This window comes from Propithecus coquereli, unplaced genomic scaffold (assembly GCF_000956105.1).
Source record: "Propithecus coquereli isolate 6110/MARCELLA unplaced genomic scaffold, Pcoq_1.0 Scaffold249, whole genome shotgun sequence".
In the NCBI taxonomy this organism is placed as follows: Eukaryota; Metazoa; Chordata; class Mammalia; order Primates; family Indriidae; genus Propithecus; species Propithecus coquereli.
In genome coordinates this window covers 1967656-1994827 of record NW_012148052.1, presented here as the reverse complement: position 1 = coordinate 1994827, position 27172 = coordinate 1967656, and the positions used below count along the sequence as shown (strand labels likewise).

Sequence of the window (27172 nt, the reverse complement as noted above, 5' to 3'; positions counted from 1 at the left end):
AGTTTTATTGAATTAAGGAAAAACTACCACTCATTAAATGAGTATCAGGAATTGATGGATGCTTTATCATGTTACTCCATTTAATCCTTACAAAAAACATGTGTGGCAGAGTTTATTAATGATCTTGAAGGTAAGGCAACTAAAACTAAAGCTTAAAACTCAAGGTAAAGCAATTTACCAGTGGCCACACAACTAAGGTAGTGAGTGGCTAACCTAATAATACAAGTCAGATCTCTTTTAATTCCAAACACAGGCTGCAAGTGCTCTGTGTTTACCTAGGATTTATTTTTAAAATATTCATAAGGAACCAGTTCTAAGGAGTTTCCCGGTGCTCCCAAGACTGTGGGACCACTGAATAAGCTAGGGTCCAGCTATTTAAGGTAGCAGTTACAACCTGATGAAGCTCTGGATTTAAGTGCAGAGCAGCAGGTCTATAAGCCAATCACAGTTCACGCCATCTGGTGGCAGCAAACAGAACAGCATTGACACCAGGAACCCACATGTTGTGGGCCCCACACCCCAACTGGCCGTTGCCCTACGTAACATAATAATTCCAAGCTTTGTGGAGATATCAGACTCTATTGGTGTCAATATGATTCCAATATAATACTCCAACTCATTCTCTGTTCCCAGAAGAGCTTTAGATATAAATATATGCCACTGACCCACTGTATAGCCTTGGACAACTCACTTCCCTTTCTCTGTTTCTATATATCAGATGAGGACATTTATAAAGTAGTGTTTCCAAACTTCAGTTTGGTGGACTATTTAAATTTCACACCAAGAGTGAGAGAAATGCGAAGCAGAATTGGAAGAGAGGCTCTTCCCTGAGGAAGAGAATACCCAGCCTGATGGTATTTGGGAAGAACTGTTAGGATTCCTCCTAGTTCTGACATGACTCTAACACCACTTCCCTGCTCGACCCTCATATATACATACAAAGACGAGTTAATTCAGATTAATTTAATTGGGGGTGGGGGTTTTGAGTAATCTTGAAGATAGGTAAAGGTATAGGTGGTTCTGGCATTAACCAGTGCCAGGAGCCTTGCTGCAGTGAAAAGAGTTCAGTAAACATTTTAAAAAATATCTTCATAAAATAAGCATTTAAGCCATCATGGTCAAAGTCCCTTCTCTTTAAAATTTTATTTTGTTTATTTTTTCCCCCACAAATTTCTATATAGTTCAAAATTCTGTGACCAGGAGGTAAGATATACATCTTTTTTTAATTAATTAATTTTTTTATTTCAGCATATTATGGGGGTACAGATGTTTAGGTTATGTATGTTGCCCTTGCCCCCTCCCAAGTCCAAGTTTCAAGTGTGTCCATCCCTCGGATGGTGCGCATTGCACTCTAGATATACATCTTTTTTAACCCACCTTTCTACTGACCCTGGAAGCTACTTAGCAAATGAAAAGACTGATCAGTGACAGGAACATCCAAAGGATTCCTTTCAAGTCAATTGTACATACTAGAGCATGTGAACAACTTTGCAGAGCTAGCAGTTTATACAGGGATCCTGACACTTGACTAGGGGCCTTGCTAGAGGCTAGCTTCTGCTCTAGACCAGTGAGTCTCAAACTTGGACATTGGGATCCCCTGGGAACATTAAAGAATACATCAGTTTCACTCCCAGAAATTCTGATTTAACTGATCTGAGGTAAGGCCTAGAGTGAAAAATTTAAGAGCTCCCTAGGTGATTCTAACAGGCGTCAAGTTTGAGAACTTGAGAGGGCTCCAGACAGCCCTCGTTAGAAGAAAGAATCACAGTATTGAGTAGCAGAATCAGGCAGTAATAATAGCAAGCTGTGAGGAAAAGACTGGCAGCTTTGAGATAACTTAAACTGAGAAGAATCAACCTACCTTGCTATCTTTTTTCCCTGGAGGACTCCTCCACAAGGGAATAATTTCCTTTATGAGAATACACACACACACACACACACACACACACACGAACTATACAAGATTTTAATGAAGAATGCTATTCTAGAGGAATGCTTCCCAAATATAGACCAACTGTGTTAGAATATTGGGAAAGCCACTTTGCCATGAAGAATCCCAAGCCATACTACCTAGAGATTCTGATTCAGCAACTCCAGGGAGAAGTCCAAAGGCCTGGAGAACATGAACACACACACACATATATACAATTATATATATAATTTTATTTTAAAAACTTCATTTTGAAAAATTGTAAACCTAGAAAAAAGCAGCAAAAACAATAAAATGAACAACGCTGTACCCTTCACCTAGATTCAACAAGTATTATATTAACATTTTGCCACATTTGCTTTCCATCTATCTAGTCATACTTTTCCCACTGAATATGTGAAAGTTGGAGACATCATGACACTTCACCTCTAAATACATCAGTATATTTGAACAAGGACATTCTCCTACAAAACTATAATTATCATACCCAAGAAATTTAATTAAAAACATTCTCAATTATTCCCAAAATGTTCTTTATAGCTATTTGATTTTTCAAAAAATATAGGATCCAATCAAGAATCTCATATTGCATTTGGTTGTCATGTTTCTTTAGTTTCCTTTAATCCAGTATGATCCTATTGCCTTTTGTTTGTGTTTCATGACACTGACATTTTTAAATAGTCCGGGTAGCTGTTTTGTAGAATGTTTCATGGTTTGAATTTTTTTCTGATTGTTTGCTCATGATTACCTTCATGCTAGAATTTTGATGAAAATGCTACACAGGCTGTGTTGAGTACTTCTTATTGCACTGCTTCAAGAGGCACATAATGTCAGTTTATCCAATTATTGATGGTACTGAATTTGATCGCTTGTTAATGGGTGATTGACAGCTTTCTTCATTGTAATTTCCCTTTATAATTAATAGGTAATCAATGGAGAGAAACTTTGAGATTATGTGAATATCCTATTCTCTAATATTTTTTTTTCCACACGAGCCTGCAAGGTGACGGACCCAATGTTTTTTCACTCAATGGTTTTAGCATTTATTGGTTATTCTTGCCTGAATCAATTAAAACAGTGGTTGCAAAATAGTGATTTTTCTCTCATTTCTTCTATATTTATTAGCTGACATTCTGTAAAGGAAACTTCTCTCCATCAACTTTAAAATTATTTTTTGTGTACCACATGGACCCATGGATACTATTACTCTTGCTTTAATTTTTACACTTTTTCATACTCATATTGTTCCAAGTTTGGCTAGTCAGAGCCCCTTAAAGCTGCTCCTGTGTCCTTTTGATACGTTCCCACCATTCTTTGAGACTTCTTTGCTTTCTGGCATAAGATGTTCCAGATTCACCTTACATTGTTTCTTCTGCTCAGCCTTGGAATCAGCCATTTCTCCAAGGAGCCATGATTCCTTTTAGTGGAGAATGAGATTTAGAAACCAAAATGAGGGTGTACTCATTGCTACTGAAATGTAATTGCTTCCAGGTCTTCTCGACAGAGCATCAAAAATATATATGTACATTTACATACATATATAAATGGATATTACATGAATATGATGCATACATATAAAGTCAAGAGTTCATTGAGATATTCTCCAATTCAAATCCAGTACTGTAGGGTTCTTCTTCATCTTCCCTCATCCCACATTGGTATGTTATTTACTCATTTGTTCTATTTTCAGTACATGCAAAATAGTTTCATATTATTATGCCAAACCCACTAACATTATTAAGTCTGAATTTCTTTGTAGTTCCATTTTTTTTTTAGAATATGCCACATTAAGAATGCTTTGCAAAGGTTCTTTAGTCCAAAATTATTTGATTACTTTTTTCAATGTGGTTATGATCTCATTTGACATACAGTTCAGTTTGCTTCTAACCAATTTTAGGGTTTGCTTTGTTCATTTTTTTTATTTTAATTTTATTAGGTAAACCATTTATGTAATTCAAAAGTCAAAAGAATATAAAATGGTATTCTCAAAAGCCTCACTCTCCTCCCTGTACCTTCAATCTTATTCTAAGACACACCCAATAGGTGACCTTTTTCATTATTTTCTGACTTGACAGTCCTATGTTTCTTTTTCCAAAAATAAGTTAAAAATATGTAATTTCATGTATATTATATATGTAGATATGTGTATGCACATACATTTTCCCTTCTTTCTCATACATTAGCATATTATATATACCTTTTTGCAACTTTTTTTTCACATTAATGATATATCTTAGAAATCACTCCATATTGGTTTATAGAGATCTTCCTCATTCTGTTTTATGGCTGAATGGTACTTCATTGTGTGAATGTACTATATTACATTAAGTCAATCTCTTAATAATGTTGCAAAAAGTAACTATGTGCATGTTGTTTTATTTTTGTGAAAGTGTATCATCAAATTCACATTCCTGTAAGTGGGATCACTGGGTCAAATCCATATGAAGTTTTTCTCAGATACTCCCTCCCCAATGTGGATTGTACCATTTTGCTGTCCCCAGCAAAGAATAAGAGTTCTCGTTTCCCCACAAGCTTGCTGTGTCCTTAAGCTTCTGAATTTCTGTCAATCTGGTAAGTGAGGAAAAATATCCCAGTGTGGCTTTAATCTGCATTTATTTTATTACGTTTGAAGTATATTTTCATATGTTTGAGGACCATTTGAACATCTGTGAACTGTCTGTTCATGTTGTAACTCCATTTTTCTATAGGTTTTTGAATTTGAAAAATTTTCAATTTATGAGTATTGTTTATAAATTAGAGAGATTAATCTTTTATCTGTGCTATATGTTGCAAATATTTTCTCTCAATTTATCTTTTTTTTTCTGACCAGACACTATTTATTACCAAATTAACATATTTCCTGGAGTCCAAAACTTTCTGTGAGCAGCCTCCCTGGCCTGGATGGAGATCCAGCTTCTTAAACCTCAAACTCAAATTCAAAGTACTGTGAATCAAAGAAACAGATGTGGTGATAACCATCTTCTCCACCGCTGCTATATCTCTTTCCACCAGGATGGAAGGCAACACTGTTGATAGGTCCAAAGTGACCCTTGACTCTTCTAAAATCTTCTTCAAAGGCCAAATGGAAGAACCTGGCCTCACACTTGCCAATGTGATGGAGGTTATGGCTACATCCATGGCTTCCTGACTGCCACCCAGCACCACATGGTCATAGCTTGGGGAGAGGATAGCTGAGTGGATGGGATGTTCTGTCTGGAAAGTCTTCTGATGTTTCAGGATTGCCACGTCAAAGAGCTTGGCTGTGTTGTCCTTGGATGAGGTGACAAACATGGTTATGTCCCTGCATAACTGGATGTCACTGATCTGCCAGGAGTGCTCCTTAGCAGTCACCAATACCTCTCCAGACTTGGCACTATACTGGTTGAGCTCTCCACTCTCATGGCCACAATGATGCATTCCTCCAGGGTCTCCAAACGGCACTGGTGATCTTGGAGTCATTGCAAGGGATCTTCATGTAGGGCTCGTTGTAAATCTGGCTTGGATCCCACAGGTCAAAGAAGCTCACAAAGCACTGGAAGCCCATCTGCTTGTCCATGGAGAACATGATGATGTTGCCCCCTAAAGTCAAAACTGCAGCTGAGGAGGGAAGTGGGGGGCAAGGGCAACATACGTAACCTAAACATCTGTACCCCCATAATATGCTGAAATAAAAAAAAAAAAAACTGCAGCTGAATTGGTCTTGAGTAGGGCCAGCTGCTTCCAGGGTCCTTGGCCATGGTGAAGAGGTCTCTCTCATGGTTATACCTAATCTGCATAATGGACTGCTCATGGCCCTCCCTGCAGCAGGACTGGCTTCATCCTGGCGGTGACACCAGAGTGGCAATGTGAGTCCCAATTTATCTTTTAACTTTGCCTGGAGGATTTTTTTCCCTCCTAAAAAAGGTTTTCTTTCTAATATTTAGATAGTCAAATTTATCAGTATTTCTAGATTTTGAGTCATTTTTTTTTTTTTTTTTTGAGACAGAGTCTCACTGTGTTGCTCGGGCTAGAGTGCTGTGGCATCATCCTAGCTCACAGCAACCTCAAACTCCTAGGCTCAAGTGATCCTCCTGCCTCAGCCTCCCGAGTAGCTGGGACTACAGGCATGTGCCACCATGCCCGGCTAATTTTTTCTATATATTTTTAGTTGTCCAATTAATTTCTTTCTAATTTTTAGTAGAGATGGGGTCTCGCTCTTGCTCAGGCTGGTTTCGAACTGATTTTGAGTCATATTTAAAAAGGCTTTCCCTATCCCTGAGTTTATAGTGGAATTTGTGAGTTTGGTCCTAGTACTTATATGGCTATATTTTTTACATTTTGATTTCAAATCCATCTACAGATTATTCTGATATATGCTATGATATATGGATTCAAATGTATCTTTTCCCAAATGGCTACCAAGCTGTAAGTGGGATCACTGGGTCAAATGGTGAATGCATATATAGTTTTTTCTCAGATACTCCCTCCCCAATGTGGATTGAATCATTTTGCTGTCCCCAGCCAAGAATGAGAGTGCTTGTTTCCCCACAAACTTGCTGTGTCCTCAAGCTTTAATTTCATAATGTCATTTATGAAAAAGCGTATTTTACTTCTCATTTAATATGTCATCTGCTACAGACTGAATGTGTCCCCATCAAATTGATATATTGCAGTTGTAACCCCCAATATAACTGTATTTGGAAACAGGTTGTTAAGAGATAATGAAGGCTAAGGGAGGTTATGGGGTGGGGCCCTAATCTGATAGAATGGTGGCCTTATAAGAAGAGCAAGAGCTTTCTCCCTCTCCCTCCTCCTTTCTCCCACCTTCCCTCCCATGAAGAACACAGAAAGAGACCATAAGGTGGCTATCTGGAAGCAAGAAAGCCCTTACCAGAAAACAGACCCTGACAGAATCCTGATCTTGGACTTTCCAGCCTCCAGAACTGAGAGAGAATATATTTCTACTGTTTAAGTCAGGCAGTCTATAGTATTTTGTTATGATAGACTGAGAAGAATAAAGCACTACCTCTATCATATATCAAATTTTCATATATAGTCAGATTGTCTGTGGATTTGCTATTATTTTGCACCGCTCAGCCTGTCTATTCAAATGCCAGTTCCATATCATTTTAATCATAGAGTCTTTATAGTATGTTTTAATAGCTGATAGGACTCGTCTCTACACATTGCTCTTCTTTTTCAGGATTTTCTAGCTATTTCTGAATTATTATGTTTATCCACAAATGCTCTTCATTCTTCTGCAGAGATCCATGTTTTCCAACCAGCATCATCTTCCTTCTGCTTGAAGGACTTACTTAACATTTCTTGCAGTACTGACACACTCATTAATTCTCTAATCACCAGTACATCTTTTGTACATTTGAAAATGTATTTCATTTTTATTTTTGAAAGATATTTTTTGCTGGGTATAAAATTCTAGCTTAACATTTTTTTCCCTTTTAGAACTTAAAAATGCTGCTCCACTGTATTCTGGCTTGTACTGTTTCTAACAAGAAGTTGCTGTCATTCTTTGTTCTTCTATATATCATGTACTATTTTTCTCTGGCAACTATTACGATTTTTCTCTTTATCATGGGTTTTCAGCAATTTGATAATGACATGTGTTGGTGTGGTTTGTTTCACATTTCTTCATTAGGCTTCTTCAATCTGTGAAGTTATACTTTTCACAGCATTTTGAAAAACTGCAGCCATTATTTTTCAAATACTTTCTTCTGTGCTCCTGACCTCTACTTCGGGGCTCCAATAATACATATGTTAGGCTGCCTGAATTTGTTCCATGGCTCACTGATGCTTTATTTCTTTTTCAGTCCTTTTTCTCTCCACATTTCATTTGGATATTTACATTGCTGTTTTTAAGTTCACTGATCTTCCTTCTGCAGCAATCCCAGCAATAATATGCTGTTGATTCCATCTAATTTATTTTTCACTTGAGATGTTATTAGATCATTAAATATGAAATGTCCAATTTTGAATAAAAAGTTTATTATATCTCAAATAAGAAGTAGTACAATTAATCACAGTATGCACCAAACTATTGATGTAGTTTTGTCATCTAATGGTAGCTTGCTTATGCCAGCAGTGAAGAAGCCTGTAGGGTGAGTGGTGATGAAATTGCAAAAGGCATTTTCCACAGCTTGTTGAGAATGAAATATTTTTCCTTGCAAAAAGTGGTCCAAAGCTTAGAGGAAGTGGTAGTTAGTTGGTGTAAGGTCTGGTGAATATGGTGGATGACAGAGTTTCCAAGTCCAACTTCTGTAGTTTGAGCAGCATTGTTTTTTGTGACATATGGTCTTGCAAGAGGATTGGCTTGTCTCTGTTGATCAATCTTGGCTGCTTAATTGCAAGCATCCTCATCATTTTGTCCAATTGGTTGAAGCAGACATCCACTGCTATCTATTAACCAGGTTTCATGAAGCTATAGTGGATAATACCAGCACTGGACCACCAAACAGACACCAGTAGCTATTTTTGATGAATATCTGGTTTGGGACTGTGTTTTGGCACTTTATCTTTATCCAACCATTGTGCTGAATGCTTATGATTATCAAAAAGAATCCATTTTTCATCACATGTAACAATATGGTATAGAAATGGTTCACCTTTATGTCATGACAACAAAGAAGGGCAAGCTTCAAGATGATTTCTCTTCTGATGCTTGTTTAATTCATGTGGTACCCATCTATCCAGTTTCTTGACCTTGCTGATTTGTTTCAAATGGTCCAAAATTGTTGGAATAGTAACGCCAAATCTTGCTGCTAATTCACGTGTAGGTTGAGATGGATTTGCCTCCACTATAGCTTTCAGCTCATCATTATCCACCTTGGTCTCAGGTCACCCATATGCTCATTTTCAAGATTAAAATCACCAGAATAGAACTTCTCAAACCATTGATGTACAGTGTGCTCATTAGCCACATCCTTCCCAAACACTTCGTTGATATTTCAAGCTGTTTGCGTTGCATGGGTTCCGCAACAGAACTCATATTCTAAAATAACATGAATTTTTGACTTATCCGTGGTTTCACAAAAATTGCTCTTAAAAAATTTGAAAGATAATCATAAGCCAAGGTGTGTGTTTAAAAGGATGAGTGTGTACCTTCACAATAAAACAATAAATAAGAAGTGTCAAAGCGAAATGTCAGAAACATTAACTGTCAAATTTAGTACTTAAGGAAATCGGACATTTCATATTTAATAACCTAATAGATTGTATTTTCCATCCCTAGAGTTCAAGTGAGATCTTCTTAATCTTTCATTTCTTTACTCATGATTTTCACAATTTCCTCTACCTTCTCAAACATATGCAATATACTTAAATAACTGCTTTAATGGCCTTCTCTACTAATTCTATCATCTGTGTGGTTTCTGGGCTCTAATTATAATTGGTTAGTTTTTCTCTTGTTTGTCTGTATGCCTGGTACATTTTTTTATTGTGGCAAAATATACATAAAATTTACCATTAGAACCATTTTTAAGTATACAGTTCTGTGGCATTAAGCATATGTACATTGTATGTACATTGTTGTGCAACCATCACCACCCATCCATCTCCAGCACTTTTTCATTTCTCCAAACTGAAACTCTGAACCCATTACACTCTATTTTTTCCTCCCCCAAATCCTAGCAACTACCATTGTAGTTTCTGTCTCTATGAATGACTTCTCTACATATAGAGAAGTCAAAATTGATACGCATATAAGTGGAATCATACAATATTTGTCGTTTTGTGACTGGCTTATTTCACTCAGCATAATGTCTTCAAGGTCCACCCATGTTGTCGCATGTGTCAGAGTCTCCCACCTTTCACAGGCTGCGTAATATTCCATTGTGTGTGTGTGTATAGATAGATGTATTTATATCACATTTTGTTTGTCCATTCTTAGATGAATATATACTTGGGTAGCTTCCACCTTTTGGCTATTGTGAATAATGCTGCTAAACATGGGTATATAAATTTCTGCTTGAGAACTTTAAGTTCTTTTGGATGCATGCTCAGAAACAGAATTGCTAGATCGTATGATATTTCTATTTTTGACTTTTAAAAAGAGATGGGGTCTTGCTTGTTGCCCAGGCTGGCCTCAAACTCCTGGGCACAAGCGATCCTCCTGCCACAGGCTCCCAGGTAGGTGGGACTATAGACACACGCTATTTTTAACTTTTTGAGGAACCACAATACTGTTTTCCATAGTGGCTGTACCATTTTACATTCCCATCACAATATGTGAGGGCTCCAATTTCTCCATATCCTCGTCAACAATTATTTTCTGTTTTTTTGATAATACACATCCTAATGGGTGTGAAGTGGCATCTCATTGTGGTTTTGATTTGCATTTCCCTAATGATTAGTGATGTCGTGCATCTTTCTATGTGGTTATTATCCATCTGTATATTTTCTTTGGAGAATAACTATTCGAATACTTTGCCCATTTTTTGTTGTTGTTGAATTTTAGGAGTTTTTGAAAATACATTTAGAGTACTGACCCCTAATCAGACACATGATTTGCGAATATTTTCTCCCATTCTCTGAGTTGCCTTTTCACTCTGTCGATAGTGTCCTTCAGTGCACAAAAATTTTGAATTTTGATATAGTCTAATTTACCTATTTTTTCCTTTTGTTGTCTATGTTTTAGGTATCATATCTACATCCAATGTTTTTTTTCTAAGAGTTTTACGGGTTTAGCCCCTACATTTAGGACTCCGATACATTTTGAGTTAATTATTATATAAATAAGGTAAAGGTCCAACTTCATTATTTTGCATGTGGATATCCAGCTTTCCTAACACTATTGAATCAGATATGTGGCTTTAAAAAAAAAACAACAGCTTTATTAAGATACAATTCACATACCATAAAATTTACTGCTTTAAGCATAAAATTTGGTGGTTTTTAGTATATTCACAAAATTGTGCAAACATCAAAACATTTCATCACTTCTTCAAAAAGAAACCACATACCTATTAGCAGCCATTCCATATTTCCCCTTCAAGCTAGTCTCTGGAAAACACTAATCTACTTTCTGCCTCTACAGATTTGCCTATTTTTCCTCATTGTGTGGGATGTCTTTTCACTTTTTTGATGGTGTACTTGGAAACACGAAAAGTTTCAATTTTGATGAAGTTCAATTTATCTATTTTTTCTTTTGTTGTTTGAAATGCTTTTGGTACAGTATCTAAGAAACCATTATCTAATCCAAGGTCATGAAGATTTCCTCCTATGTTTTCAGATAAGAGTTTTATAGTTTTATCAATTAAATTATTAATACATTTAGGTCTATGATCCACTTGGAGTTAATTTTTGTATATAGTAGAGAAGAAGAGTCCAAATTCATTTTTTTGCACATGCATATCCAGTTGTTCCTGCACCCCAGTTGTTGAAAATCCCATTGAATTGTCTTGTCACCCTTGCTGGAAATCAATTGATCATAAATTGATGGGTTCATTTCTGAACTCTCAATTCTAGTCCACTGATCTATGTTTCTCTACTCATACCAGAACCACAATATCTTGGGTACTGCAGCTTAGCAGTAAGTTTTGAAATCAGGAAATGTGAGTCTTCTACCTTTGTTCTCCCTTTTCCAGATTGCTTTGATTATTCTGGGCCCCTTGTATTTCTACATGAATTTTAGAACCAACTTCTTAATTTCTGCAAAAAAGGCAGCTGGGATTTTTTCCCATTTACTTTTTATTTGCATATATTCATGAGGTACAAGTACAGTTTGCCTACATTTATATACTGCATTGTGGTTAAGTCAGAGCCTTCAGTGCACATATTACTGAAGCAATGCACATTGTACCCTCCAAGCAACCTCCCATCATCCACTGCCCTTCCACTACCACACTCCAAGTCTCCATTGTACACATTATTTAGCCCCTACTTATAAGTGACAACATGCGGTATTTCCCTTTCTGTGCCTGAGTTGTTTCACTTAAGAAAATGGCCTCCAGTTCCATCCACGTTGCTACAAAAGACATGATTTCATTCTTTTTTATAGCTGAATAATATTCCATTGTGTATATATACCAGATTTTCTTTATCTAGTACTCCACTGATGGACACTTAGGTTGATTCCATAGCTATGCTATTATGAATAGTACCGCGATAAAGATATGAGTGCAGGTATCTTCTTTATATATCGATTTCTTTTTCTTTGGGTAGATCCCAGTAATGGGATTGCTGGATTGTAGGGTAGTTCTATTTTTACTTCTTTTAGAACTCTCTATACTGTTTTCCATAGAGGTTGCACTAATCTACATCCCACCAACAGTGTATAAGAGTTCCCTCTTCTCCAAATATATGCCAACATCTATTATTTTTTGTCTTTTTAATAAGGAGCCATTCTAACTGGGGTAAGATGATATCTCATTATGGTTTTAATTTGTACTTCTCTGATGATTAGCGATGTTGAACATTTTTCATATGCTTGTTGGCCATTTGTCTTTTGAAAAATGTCTATTTAGGTCCTTAGCCCACTTTTTAACAGTTTTTTTGTTGTTGTTGTTGTTGAGTTCCTTGTACATTCTGGATATTGGCCTCCTGTCAGACGTATAGTTTGTAAATATTTTCTCCCATTCTGCAGGTTGTCTGTTCACTCTGTTGATTATTTCTTTTGTTAGGCAGAAGCTTTGTAGTTTAATTAAGTCCCATTTGTCTATTTTTGTTTTTGTTGCCTGTGCTTTTGAGGTCTTAACCATGAATTCTTTGCCTAGACTAATGTCCAGAAGAATTTCCCTTGTTCCCCAGAAGAGTTTCAGGTCATAGATTTAAGTTTTTAATCCATCATGAATTGATTTTTGTATATGGTGAGAGATAGGGTCCCAGTGTCATTCTTCTGTATGAGGTAATCTAATTTTCCCAGCACCATTTATTGAAAAGTGTGCCCTTTCTCCAGTGTATGCTCCTGTTAACTTTGTCAAAGATCAGTTGACCATAAGTATATGGATTCATTTCTGGGTTCTCTATTCTGTTTCATTGATCTATGTGTCTTTTTTTGAACCAGCATCATTCTGTTTAGTGTAATTTGAAGTCAGGTAACATGATGCCTGCAGTTTTGTTCTTTTTGCTCAAGATTGCTTTGGCTATTTAGGCTCCTTTTTGGTTCCATATCAACTTTAGAATTGTTTTTTCTAATTCTGTGAAAAATTACATTGGTATTTTCATAGGGATTGCACTGAATCCATAAATTGATTTAAGAAATATGGTCATTTTAACAATATTCATTCTTCCAATCCACGTGCATAGGATGCTTTTCCATTTGTTTGTGTCATCTACAATTTCTTTCATCAGTGTTTTGTAGTTTTCCTTATAGAGATCTTTCACCTCCTTGGTTAATATATTCCTATGTATTTTTTTTTGTAGATACTGTAAATGGGATTGACTTCTTGATTTGTTTCTCAGCTAGTTATTAGTATATAGAAATGCTACTGATTTCTATATGTTGATTTTATATCTAGAAACTTTCCTGAATTCACTTATTTAATCTAAGAGTTTTTTGGTATAGTCTTTAGGGTTTCTAGGTGTAAGATCATATCAAAAAGAAGGGATAATCTGACTTCCTCTTTTCCAATTTGGATACCTTTTATATTTTTCTCTTGCCTGATTGCTCTGGCTAGGACTTCCAGTACTATGTTGAATATGAGTGGTGAGAGTGGGCAGACTTGTCTTGTTCTAGTTCTTAGGGTGAAGGCTTTCAACTTTTCCTCATTCACAGTATGATGTTGGCTGTGTGTCTGCCATATGTGGCTTTTATTATTTTCAGGTATGTTACTTCTATGCATAGTTTCTTGAGGGTTTTTATCATGAAGGGATGCTGGATTTTATCAAATGCTTTTTCTATGTCTATTGAGATGATCATATGGTTTTTGTCCTTAATTTTGTTTATGTGATGCATCACATTTATTGATTTGCATATGTTGAACAATCTTTGCATCCCTGGTATAAAACCCACTTGATCATTGTGTATTATCTTTATGATGTGTTGTTGGATTCAATTTGCTAGTATTGTTTTGAGGACTGTTGCATCTATGTTCATTAGGGATATTGGTCTGTAGTTTTCTTTTTTGGTTGTGTCCTTATCCAATTTTTGGTATCAGGGTGATACTGGCTTCATAGAATGAGTTGAGAAGAATTCCCTCCTTCTTGATTTTCTGGAACAGTTTCAGGAGGATGGGTATTTGCTATGTTTTTGTACGTTTGGTAGAATTCATCTGCTTTCTTCTGTTGGCAGATTTTTAAATTAATGATTCAAGCTCACTATTAATTATTGTCCTGTTCAGGTTTTCTATTTCTTCCTGGTTCAATATTAGTAGGCAAAATGTTTTCATAAATTTATTGATTTCCTCTAGGTTTTCTACATCATGAGTACATAGTTGTTCACAATGGTCTCTGATTATCTTTCGTATTTCTGTTGTATCAGTTGTAATGTCTCCTTTTTCACTTCTGATTCTGTTTATTTGGATCTTCTCTCTTCTTGGTTAGTCTAGCTAGTGGTTTACCAATTTTATTTTTTCAAAGAAGCAACTTTTTGTTTTGTTGATCCCTTGTATTGTTTTTTTGGTCTCTATTTCATTTAGTAGATCAAAGATCTGCTCCAATCTTTGTTATTTCTTTCTTCTGCTAACTTTGGGTTTGGTTTGCTCTTGTTTTTCTAGTTCCTTGAGGTGCAATGTTGTTAATTTCTGATCTTTCTACTTTTTTGATGTAGGAATTTAATGCCATAAACTTCCCTCTTAGCATTGCTTTTGCTATATAACACAAATTTTGGTTTTGTTGTTTTCATTTTCATTCATTTCAAAGACATTTTTTTCTTTTCTTTTTTTTGAACACAGGGTCTTGCTCTATTGCTAGGGCTAGAGTGCAGTGGTGTCATCATCACTCACTGCAACCTCAAACTCCTGGGCTCAAGCGATCCTCCTGTCTCAGCCTCCCAAGTAGCTAGTACTACAGGCATGTGCCACCACGCCTGGCTAATTTTTCTATTTTTTTAGAGACGGGGTCTTACTATATTGCCCAGGCTAGTCTTGAACTCCTGGCCTCAAGCAAGCCTCCCTGCCTCAGCCTGCCAAAGTGCTAGGATTATAGGCATGAGCCAAAATTTTTAAATTTCTGTCTTAATTTTCTTGTGGACCCCGTGATCATTCAGGGGCATTTTTTTAATTTCCAGGTATTTGCATAGTTTTTGAAGGTTCTCTTTGCATTTATTTCTAGCATTATTCTATTGTGGTCTGAGAAGATACTTCATATGATTTTGATTTTTTAAAATTTGTTAAGAATTTGTTCTGTAGCCTAACATGTGGTCTATCTTGGAGAATGTTCTATATGCTGGTGAAAAGAATCTTTATCTGTAGTTGTTGGTAGAATGTTCTATAAATGTCTGTTAAGTCCATTCGGTCTAAAGTCCAGTTTAAGTCTAATGTTTTCTTGTTTTCCTGTTTCGATCTTTCTAGTGCTGTGAGTGGAATGTTGAAGTCCCCTTCTGTTATTGTATTGTTGTCTATCTCTTTTCTTTAGGTCTAGTAATATTTGTTTTGTGAAGCTGGGAGCTCTGCTGATGGGTGCATATATATTTGGCATTCTTACATCTCCTTGCTGAACTGATCCATTTATCATTATATAATAATCTAATCCTTTTTTTTTTTTTTTACTGGTTTTGAATTAAAGTCTGTTCTATCTAAGTATAGCTACTCCTGCTGGCTTTGGGTTTCCATTTGTGGGTAATATCTTTTTCCACCTCTTTACTTTCAGTCTTTCTGTGTCTTTTACAGGTAAGGTGAGTTTCTAATAAGCAGCATACAGTTTGATCACATTTTTTAAATCCATTCTGCCAATCTATATCTTTTAAGTGGGGCATTTAACCCATCTACATTCAAGGTTAATATTGATGTATGAGGCTTATTCCTGTCATATTGTGAATTGTTTTCTAGTTTTATAAATTCTTTGTTTCTTTCTTTTTCTCTGTCTTTGTCATTTGATGAAATTAAATAAAGTTGCTGTCGAATTTCTTCCTCTTCCTTCTTTATGTGATTGTTTTATAAGTCCTGGAGTTTTACATTTTTATGTGTTTCATAAACCTTTTGTTTCCAAGTTTACGACTCCTTCGAGCATTTCCTGTAGGGCTAGCCTAGTGGTGACGAATTCCCTCTTTGTTTGCTTGTCTGAGAAAGACTTTATTTCTCCTTCATTTATAAAGCTTGTTCTGGCAGGATATGAAATTCTTGGCTCACATTTTTTTTTCTTTCAGCACTTTGAAAATGCTTCCTATTCTCTTCTGGCCTGCAAGGTTTCTGATGAGAAGTCCACTGTTAGTCTGATCAGGTTTCCTTTCTAGGTGACAAGATGCTTTTCTCATGCTAATTTTAAAATTATTTCTTTCACTTTGACTTTACACATTCTGAGTATAATATGCTGTGGTGAATTCCTCTTTGCAAGGTAATTGTCTGGGATAGCTGGGCCTCCTGTATCTGGATGTTGAACTCTCTTGATAGACTTGGGAAGTTTTCATTATTTCCTTAAATTGGTTTTCTAAACTTTTTGATCTCTCTTCCCCCTCAGGAATACCAATAATTTGTAACTTCAGTTGCTTTATGTAGTCCCAGATGTCTTGTAGGTTTTGTTCATCCTTTTTCTTGATTTTTGTCTGACTGGATTATTTTGAAAGATCTGTCTTCAAGTTCTGAAATTCTTTCTTCTGCTTGGTTTAGTCTATTATTGAAGCTTTCAAATGTATTTTGTATTTTCCTTATTGAGTTTTTCAATTCCAGAATTTCTGTGCCTTCCTGCCTGCCTGCCTGCCTTCCTTCCTTCCTTCCTGTAAGATATCTATCTCGGTAAATTTCTTATCCATATCTTGAACTGATTTTCTGATTTCTTTCACTGGTTTTCAGATTTCTCAGTGAATTTCTTTAAAATCAATACTTTGAATTTTTTATCTGGCATTTCAAGTTCTTGTTGATTGGGATCTGTTGCTAGACAATTGTGGTCTTTTAATGGTGTCATATTTCCTTGCTTTTTCATGTTTCCTGTGTCCTCCTGTTTATGCGCACCTGGTGTAGTAGTCACTTCTTCTGATTTTTTGAAATTGCTTTCATAGGAGACAATTTTTTCCTAAAGATTTACATATGTTGTTGGTTGAGTAGGATAACTTGGCTTTGATTGTGGGTGCCTGTGGTAGTGTGATCTTTATGTGGTTTCTTCAGCAGTACCCAGGGTCAGTGCTAACTGATTTCCTTGTTGGCTTAGGGTATGGTTATTAGTTGAGGTTGTGGTGAAGTTTTGCCAGGGTCTTGGATACCAACTGAACTAGTCTTTGTGCCCTGGTGGTGGCAGCAGTGGGCTAAGTGTGCCTATTTTTAGACTCCAGAGCAGCACTGGTGTTAGTGGGTGCTGGAGGACCAGTGCTTGGACCTCCAGGTGGCTTGCTTGGAAGTGAGTAGTGAGAGTAGTGAGCTCAGTGTGTGGGCAGGTTCTCAGGCCCCTGGGTAGCTGGTGTGATGTGGGTGATGGCAGTAGCAGTGGTGGAGCAACCCACTGTGTCCAAATGCTCTGTGTTGGTATTGCTGGTAGCTGTGATACGTTGGGCATGTTAGTCTCCAGTCCCACAGGCACCCAAAGCAGGGCAATGGGTATGGTCCTAAGTGTGCTTAGGAGAGCCTGGTCTTCTCCGTACCTCCCCAGCTGGGTGGCAGCTACAGCCACATTGCCTTAAAATCAGAGGGCCCAGCTCCGTGTTAAACTCTCAAAATGGTACCGGCTATGGGCCTGTGACCAGAGAGGGCAGGCCCCTGCTCAGGCAAGTAGCAGCTGAGATTTTGATAGGGATTGTATTGACTCTATAGATCAATTTGGGGAGTATTGTTATCAGCTATGTAATTTGCAAATATTTTCTCCTAGTCCATGGCCTGTATTTTAATTCTTTTATCAATGTCTTTTGAAGAGCACAAATTCTTAATTTTGACCAAGTTCATTCTGTGATTTTTTTTTTATGGATCATGCTTTTAATCAGGTGTTTTAAAGTTTTCTTTATGTAAGTTTCACATATTTGTTAGTTTTCTCCCACCCTTTGACTGCTGTTGTAAATAGGAGTTTCTCTTCCATTCTATCTTCTATCAGGTTATTTTAAACTATTCAGTAAAATGCTGGCTCTAGTACTGAGGTAGAAACATACTTTTTACCAAGTTAAGGATGTATTACTCACTTTCTAGTTTGTTACTTTTTTTTTTTTTTGCCCAATAGTGTGTTGAATTTTGTCAAAGTTCATATGATTTTCTTCCTTAGTTATCTTAACATGTTCCATTCCGTTAACTATTTTTCTGAAGTTAAATCTTTTCATTTCCAGAAAAAAACCCCAATCTACTAAATCTTGATGGACAATTGTTTTAAATACGTTAAATTTTAATTCCTAATATTTTATTTACTATTTTTGTAATAATATTCATACATGAGTTTGTGCTGTGTGTGCATTGTGTGTGTGTGTGTGTGTGTGTGTGTGTGTTTATGTATAAATCAGGTTTAGGTATCAAAGTTCTTCTATATGCCTCATAAAAAGAATTTACATGTTTTCCTACTTTTCCTATGATCTAGAACCACACTGTCTAGTACAATAGCCACCAGCCACATAAGGCCTTTTAACTTCAAGTTACACTTAAAAAAAATTAAAAATTCAGTTCCTTAGTTGCAGTAGCTACTTCAAGTACTCGCTGTACAGCCGTATGTGGCTGTTGACAACCACATTGAATAGTACAGATGTATAATATTTCTGTCATCAAAGTGAGCTCTGCTGGGTATTGCTGAACTACAACTTAAGTAGTACTGAAACTATCTGATCCTTAAGGTTTCATAGATTTCCTTGTGAAATAATCTGCATACAGTGCAGTTGATTAAAGACTTTTATATGTTTTCTAGATATTTGTTTAAACATTGTAATGCTACTAGGGTCAAATTCAACAAATAGTATTTTCCCATTTCACCTAGCTTTTCAAATTTATTTGCAGAGTTATTTTCCCTTTGTCATTTTTTTATTCTCTATATTTATGTTTACTCCATTTTTTCTTTATTATGCTAACGGTTTACCTATTTCACTGATTTTTTCCACTAAAGGACCAGTTCTTTGATTTATTGCTTTTCTGTGTTCTTCCTCATTAATTTATCATTTTTTCTTCTTCTTCTTTTACATTTACTTTGTGATTTTCTTTTTTTTTTTTTTTGGTTTGTGATTATTTTTTTCTAGCTTTTTGAGTTAGGAATTTAAATACTTAACTCCTTAAATCATTCTTTCATTTATGTTTTGTCTATGGCTGCTTTCACATTATGAGGATAAAGTTGAGAAGTTGCAACAAAGAATGCATGGTCTGCAAGCCTAAAATTTTTACTATTTGACCCATTAAGAAAATCTGTCAACCCCCTATCTAGACCATGAGCATCAGTGGCTGCTACATTATAAAATAAGACACAATCAGACCATATAAGCGTCAATATATACCACCACCTATGAAATATTCTTATGAAAAAATTGACCCTGACTCTGATCAAGTATCTAGATCCAGCTACCAATTTCTAGGAACTAGAGGACAGAGAAACATGTTTAATGGTATCTAAGGGATACAATCAGCAAAATATAACTGTGGGAAATTTTAAAGGCAAATGACTTGGGTTTTTTAAACAAGTAAATTACAAAGAAAAAAAGTGAGAAAGGAGAAGAGCCAATAGATTGAAAGAGATTTAAGGGACATAACCAACTGTAATACGTGGATCTTACTTAGATTCTGATTCAAAGGAAATGTTGAGGGGGGCCAGGAAAAAAAAGACAGAGGCAGAGACAAACAATTGGGAAAATTTAAACACTGATTATCCTCGCCTATGAGAGAAACACACTAAATATTTAATATTTCATGATAAAATGATACTATGTTTAGTAATTGGGCAGGAGGGGAGCAGGGAGAAGTACAGATAAAATTAGATTGACTATGTGTTGGTAATTATCACCAATGAAGGATACATGGGCATTCACTGTGCTATTTTTTTCTGCTTTTGTATATGTTTGGAAGTTTACATAATTAAGTAACTTCTTTAAATGGGAGAACATGTTAAACAAGCACCTGGGGAGCTCTTTCAAATGATACATGCTCTCTAACCCTCAATTAATCTAGCACAGCTTCATGAGGAGAATACAGTCCAAAGGCTATAACCCATTTCTCTCTATCCCCCATTGAGACTCACTGCAACAGTGATTGACAGTAACTGTAAGATGGGTTAAATCCCTCAGGTATATTGAGGCAAAAAAGAAAAAAAAAGTGAATCTGATCTGGAAAAGAAAAATCTAGTGAGGCTATTAAGTAAAATAATGAATTTTATTTAATAATAGATTCAAAGTGAGAAAATTCCAAGGATCAAGTGAGAATTTGTGGGAAAGAGACAGCAGACCCAGTCATCCTTTCTACTGGGAAATTTTTTTCTCACTCCTTGTCATTATTAGAGGACTTGGTGAAAACTTTATGGTTTTGTGATAGGTTAAGTGGCAAGACCTCCTTCCATTCTCTCTCTCAGGTAAATGGACACTGACAAAAAACAAAGGGTGTGGTTTCTGGTTAGAAAAAGAAAGAGTTTGGGAGAAGCTTGGATATCATAAGCTAACACAGAGATGGAGATGTACAAATTTTGCAGCTCTTTTCATTTTGGGTGCGCCTTTCTGTGGGCCCTTTTTTTAATACATAAAAGAAGGGATAAGCAGGGGACTCTAGGCTTTCCCATCATAGGATGGTCAATTTTTGGAAGCTAACTAATTGGCTAGGGAGAGCTTGGGTCTACTTACTCACCCAGAGGGGGCTGCAGCATACCCCCATTCTTTTCACAGTTCCCAATAGGCTGGATTTCAGCTGAGTCAACCAGCCGCCAGAAGTCATTCTTGTTGTCACTGCCATCAAGGCGCAGGCGAAGGCGGGCACCTGTCAGTCCAACTACTGTGGCAATACAGGTGGATGTGGTGTTCCTGGGGTCCTGTGCTTCCAATTTCATGCTGATCTTGAACTCGTTGCTTGGAGGTGTGTAGGACTGAGGAGAACAAGCCATGGAAATTAGGCAGACTAAAACATCAAAATTTGTTTTGAAATCAAATTAGTTACACCCGGGTCAGGGACAACCACTCTGAACTACTCCCTAGTAATTAGGATAGGTTTCATGCAAAAGAAACACTGAAAGATAAGATGAAGGGGGAAAAAAGTACTTTCCACAGAAGCATCAAATAGATCCATATTAGTAAAAAAAGGACAAGGGTGTCTTGTATAGTTCAGTTACTTCAATGCTTTCTCTTCCTATTTTCTCCAACTCCCTATCCCTCTAGGTATAACATTTTCTTTTCAGGAACATAAAAATCCATTAAACTATCATAATCTTAGTGTCTTTTCATGGAACATTTCTGTATATTGGTCTGTATATTCACCACATAGACTAACTACTGGGAGTTGATTTTTTTCTCATTTTGACAATAACTTATAAATTAATTCATATAATTGATATATAACAAACTGCACTTTAGTAAATCTTAACATATGTATACACCCATGCCACCACATACACCTATGAAAGAATCACCACAATCAAAATAATGAACATAGCCATCAGCCTCAAGTTCTCATGTGTTCCTCCTTCTGGCCTGTCAAGAAACCCCATGCCCAGGCAACCACTGATCTACTTTCTATCACTGTAGATTGGTTTGCATTTTATATTAATAGTTTCAGATCGAATCACAGAGGATGTACTCTTTTCTATCTAGCTTCTTTCACTCAGCATAACTATTGTGATATTTATCTATATTGTTGAATGTATTAATAATTCATTTTTATTGCTGAGTAGTATACCACATTGATAGACATTTGATTTGTTTCCAGTTTTTGGTGATTACAAATAAAGCTGTTGTAAACACTGCACAAATCTTTGTATGAAAACAAACTTTCTTTTCTCTTGCAAAAATATCTAAGAGTGGAATGGCTGGATCATATAGTAGATATATGTTTAACTTACAAACCAGAAAACTAATCCTCTTAAAGTATATAATTCAATGATTTTTAGTTTATCTTTGGAATATTCTCTATATTCAGTATATTACACAGAGTTGTGTAAACATCACCCCTATCTAATATTATAACATTTCCATCATCCCCCCAAAATAAACCCATACCCTTAGGAGTCACTCCCTATTCCCCACTTCAGCCCTAGAAATCATTAACCTATTATCTGTTTTTATAGATTTGCCTATTCTGGGTATTTCATATAGATGGAATTACATAATATGTGGCCAATATGTGAATAGTTTCCTTCACTTAGCATAATGTTTTCAAGGTTCACCTATGTCACAGCATTTATCAGTATTTCATTACTTTTCATTGTGAGTATTCCATCGCACGGATATACTATATTTTGCTTATTCATAATCAGTTGAACGACATTTCTGTTGTCTCCTCTTTTTGTCTATTATGAATAATGATGTGATGAACATTTATGATATATTTTTGTGTGGACCTGTTTTCTATTGCTCTTGGGCATATACTTGTAAGTGGGATTGCTGGGTCATGTGGTAACTCTATGTTTAACATTTTTAGTAACCTCTGAACTGTTTTCTAAAGTAGCTACAGAATTTCAAAATACCACCAAGGTACGAGGGTTCCAACCTCTCCACATCTTCATGAACACTTGCAATTGTCTGCCTTTTGACGTTAAGAGTCATCTAGTGGATGTGAAGTAAATCTCATTACTATTTTAATTAGCATTTCTCTAATAAGGAATGATGTTGAGTATCTTTTATGTGCTTATTGATCACCTGTATATATTTGGAGAAACATCTATTCAAATTAATTGTCCATTTATATAATAAATTACGTTGTCTTTTTACTGATGAGTTATACGAGTTCTTTATATATTCTGGATACAAGTCCCTTACCAGATACATGATTTGCCAATATTTTCTCTCACTGAGTGGGCTGTTTTTTCACTTTCTTGACAGTGTCCTTAGGAACACAAAATGTTTTAATTTTGATGTTCAATTTATTTATTTTTTCTTTTGTTACTTGTGCTGTTGGTACCATATCTAAGAAACCATTATCTAATCTAAGGTGATGAAGATTTCCTCCTGTGTTTTCTTCTAAGAGATTTATAGTTTTACCTCTTACATTTAGGTCTATGACCCACTTGCAGTTAATTTTTGTATGTGGTAGAGAGGAAGGGTATAACTTCATTATTTTGCATATGACTATCAAGTTGTTCCTGCACTAGTTGTTGAAAATTCCATTGAATTGCCCTGGCACCCTTGTCAGAAATCAATTGAGGGGTTCATTTCTAGACTCTCAATTCTAATCTACTGATCTATATATCTTTTTTTTTTTTTTTGAGACAGAGTCCCACTCTCTTGCCTGGGGCTAGAGTGCCGTGGCGTCATCCTAGCTCACAGCAACCTCAAACTCCTGGGCTCAAGCAATCCTCCTGTCTCAGCCTCCCAGGTAGCTGGGACTACAGGCGCACGCCACCATGCCCGGCTAATTTTTTCTATTTTTAGTTGTTTGGCCAATTTCTTTCTATTTTTAGTAGAGACGGGGTCTTGCTCTTGCTCAGGCTGGTCTCGAACTCCCGAGCTCGGCTGTGATCTACATATCTATCTGTCTTCATGCCAGAACCACAATGTCTTGAGTACTGTAGCTTTGTAGTAAATTTTAAAATCAGAAAATGTGAGTCCTTTACCTTTGTTCTCCTCTTTTAAGACTGCTTTGACTATTCTGGGTCCCTTATATTACATGAAATTTAGGACTAACATCAACTTCTACAAAAAAAAAAGCAGCTGAGATTTTGATAAGGATTGCATTGAATCTATAGATCAATTTGGGGAATACTACTATCAGCTATGTGATTTGCAAATACAGTCATGTACCATATAATGACATTTATGTCAACAATGAACCATATATATGATGGTGGTCCCATAAGATTACAATGGAGCTGAAAAATTCCTTTTACCTTGTGACACTATAGCCATCTTAAGGTCCTAGTGCAATGCGTTACTCATGTGTTTGTGGTGGTGCTAGTATAAACAAACCTATTGTGTTGCCAGTCATATAAAAGTATAGCACATACAATTATGTATAGTACATACTTCTTAACAATGACAATAAACAACTATGTTGCTGGTTTATGTATTAGCTATGTCATACTTTTAATTCCTTTTTTAGAGTTTATTCTTTCTTCTACTTATACAAGAAAAGTTAATGTAAAACATCTTCAGGTAGGTCCAGAGGTATTCCAGAAGGCATTTTATCATAGGAAATGATAGCTTCCTGAGTGGTGTTTCCCCTGAAAACTTTCTAGTGGGACAAGATGTGGAGGTGGAAGACAGTGATTGATGATCCTGATCCTGCATAGGCCTAGGGTAATATGTGTGTTTTAGTTTTTTAACAAAAAAGTTTAAAAGGTAAACAAAAAATTAAAAAATAGAAAAAAGCTTATAGAATAAGGATACAAGAAAATATTTTGTACAGCTGTATAATATTTGTGTTTTAGGCTGTTATTATAAAAGAGTCAAAAAGTTTAAAAAGTTTTTAAAGTTACAAAGTAAAAAAGTCAAATAAGCTAAGTTGAATTTATTACTGAAGAAAGAAAAAAGCTTTTAAAATAAATTTAGTGTAGCCTAAGTGTACAGCATTTACAAAGTCTACCTAGCAGTGTACAATAATGTCCCGAGTATTCATGTTTATTCACCATTCACTCACTGACTCACCCAGAGTAACTTCCAGTCCCTGCAAGCTCCGTTCATGGTAAGTGCCTGATAAAGGTGTACAGTTTTTTAAATCTTTTATACTGTGTTTTTACTGTACCTTTTCTACGTTTAGGTATGTTTAGGTACATAAATACTTACCATTGTTTATAATTGCCTAGAGTATTCAGTACAGGAACATGCTGTACAGGTTTGTAGCCTAAGTGCAATAGGCTATACCATATACCATCTAGGTTTATGTAAGTACATCCTGTTTGCACAACTACAAAATTACCTAACAATGCATTTTTTAGAATGTATCCCCAGCACTAAGTGACTATTTTCTCCTAGTCTGTGGCCTGTATTTTCATTTCCTTACCAATGACTTTTGAAGGGCAGAAGTTTTTAATTTTGCCAAAGTCCATTCTATTTTTTTTTTTTAAATGAATCATGGTTTTGGATAGGTGTTCTCTAAAGTTTTCTTTGTCGAAGTTTTGCATATTTGTTAGTTTCCCCCCAACCCTTTGGCTACTATTATAAATTGGAGTTTCTCTGCCACTATATCTTCTATTAGATAATTTCAAACCATTGCATAAAATGCTGGCTTCAGTATTGGGGTATAAATACTTTTTAAAGAATATATTACTCAATTCCTAGTTTATTTAGTGCTTTCTTTTGCTTAGTAGTGTGATGAAGTTTTTCTGCCAAACTATTTTCTACAGTAGTTGAATGACTTTACATTTCACCAGCAGTGTATGAAAGTTCCATTTGCTCCACATCCTTGCCACTATTTGATACAGTCAGTCTTTTTTATCAGAGCCATTTAAATAAATGTATAGTGATATCTTACTAATCACTTTTAGTTTATATTTCCCTAATGAAATAATGGTGTTGAGCATCTCTATTCATGTGCTTATTTGCCCTATATATATTTTCTTTGGTACCTGTTCTAACGTTTCAATCCAGATGTCTTTTATTTCTATTTTTGGCCTGTGTGCCTTGGTAGTACAATACTGAATAAAAGCAGCAAAAGTAGACATCATTGTCTTGTTTTGGACCTTAAGAGGAAAACATTTAGTCTTTCACCATTAAGTATAATATTATCTGCACAGTAATCATAAATGCCATTTAGGGTTTAGATTATTCATAAATGCCCTTTAGGGTTTAAGATTCAGGAGGTTCCCTTCTATTTCTAGTTCACTGAGACTTTTTATAAGTAATAGACATTGAATTTTGTCAAATGCTTTTTCTGCATCTATTTAGACAATGGTATGTTTTTTCTTCTTTAGTGGGTGTGTGCATATGGTAAATTCCATTGATATATTTTTGAAACTTAAACCAATTCTAAATTCTTAGGATTAAACCCACTTGGTCATAATGTTGATATTTTTATATATTGTGAGATTTTTTTTCCCTAAAAAATTTTGCTTGAAATTTTTGCGTATATTTTCATGTGGGATATTGCTGTGTAGTTTTTTTCTTTCAATGTCTTTGCCTGGTTATTGGTATCAAAAATGCTTGTCTCGGCCGAGCACAGTGGCTCACGCCTGTAATCCTAGCTCTCTGGGAGGCCGAGGCGGGCGGATCGTTTGAGCTTAGGAGTTGGAGACCAGCCTGAGCAAGAGCGAGACCCTGTTTCTACTAAAAATAGAAAGGAATTAATCAGAAAACTAAAAACATATAGAAGAAATTAGCCGGGCATGTGGCACATGCCTGTAGTCCCAGCTACTCAGGAGGCTGAGGCAGGAGGATCACTTGAGCCCAGGAGTTTGAGGTTGCTGTGAGCTAGGATGACGCCACAGCACTCTAGCCCGGGCAACACAGTGAGACTCTGTCTCAAAAAAAAAAAAAAAAAAAAAAAGCTTGTCTCATAGAATGAGTTAAGTGGTATTCCCTTCTCTTAAATTTTCTAGAAGAGTCTGTGTAGAATTTGTAATAATTTTTACTTAAATGTTTGAAACAATTCACCGGTGAAGTCATTTAGGCCTAGAATCGTCTTTTTGAAAAAGGTTTTAGCCTACAAATTCAATTTCTGTAACAGAAATGCACCATTCAGGTTTTCCATCTTCTTGACTAAGCTTTGGTAATTTGTGTCATTTGTGAAAGTTATCCATTTTATCTTAGTTGTCAAATTTAAAGGCATAAATTTGTTCATGATACTCTCTTAATTATTTTAATATCTGTAGAATCTATAGTGATGCCACCTCTCTCTTTCCTGATACTGGCAATTTGCACCTTCTCTTTTTTATTTTTGAGCACTCTGACTAGAGGTTTATCAATTTTATTGATCTTTTCAAAGAACCAGCTTTTGGTTTCAGTGATTTTTCTCTATCATTTTTTGTTTTATTTCATTGATTTATGCTTTGGTCTTTATTATTCCTTACCTCTGCTTACTCTGGAATTAACTTGGTCTTTTTTCCCTAGTTTTCTAAAGTGGAAGCTGAGTTCATTAATTGAAACCTTTCTTCTTTTCTAATATAGGTGTTCAGTGATATAACAATCCCCCTAAGTACTGC

The 27172-nt window shown here is 35.8% G+C and overlaps 1 protein-coding gene and 1 pseudogene across 1 annotated transcript in view; both read right to left on the bottom strand.

Moving 5' to 3' along the window:
- SCMH1 (sex comb on midleg homolog 1 (Drosophila)) overlaps nucleotides 1–27172 on the bottom strand; it is a 150229-nt gene that overhangs the window by 79354 nt on the left and 43703 nt on the right. The window contains exon 6 of the mRNA XM_012646762.1: nucleotides 20737–20971. Coding sequence (XP_012502216.1) covers nucleotides 20737–20971 — 235 coding nt within the window. The remainder of the gene's footprint in view (nucleotides 1–20736; nucleotides 20972–27172) is intronic.
- LOC105812254 lies at nucleotides 4779–5535 on the bottom strand (annotated as a pseudogene).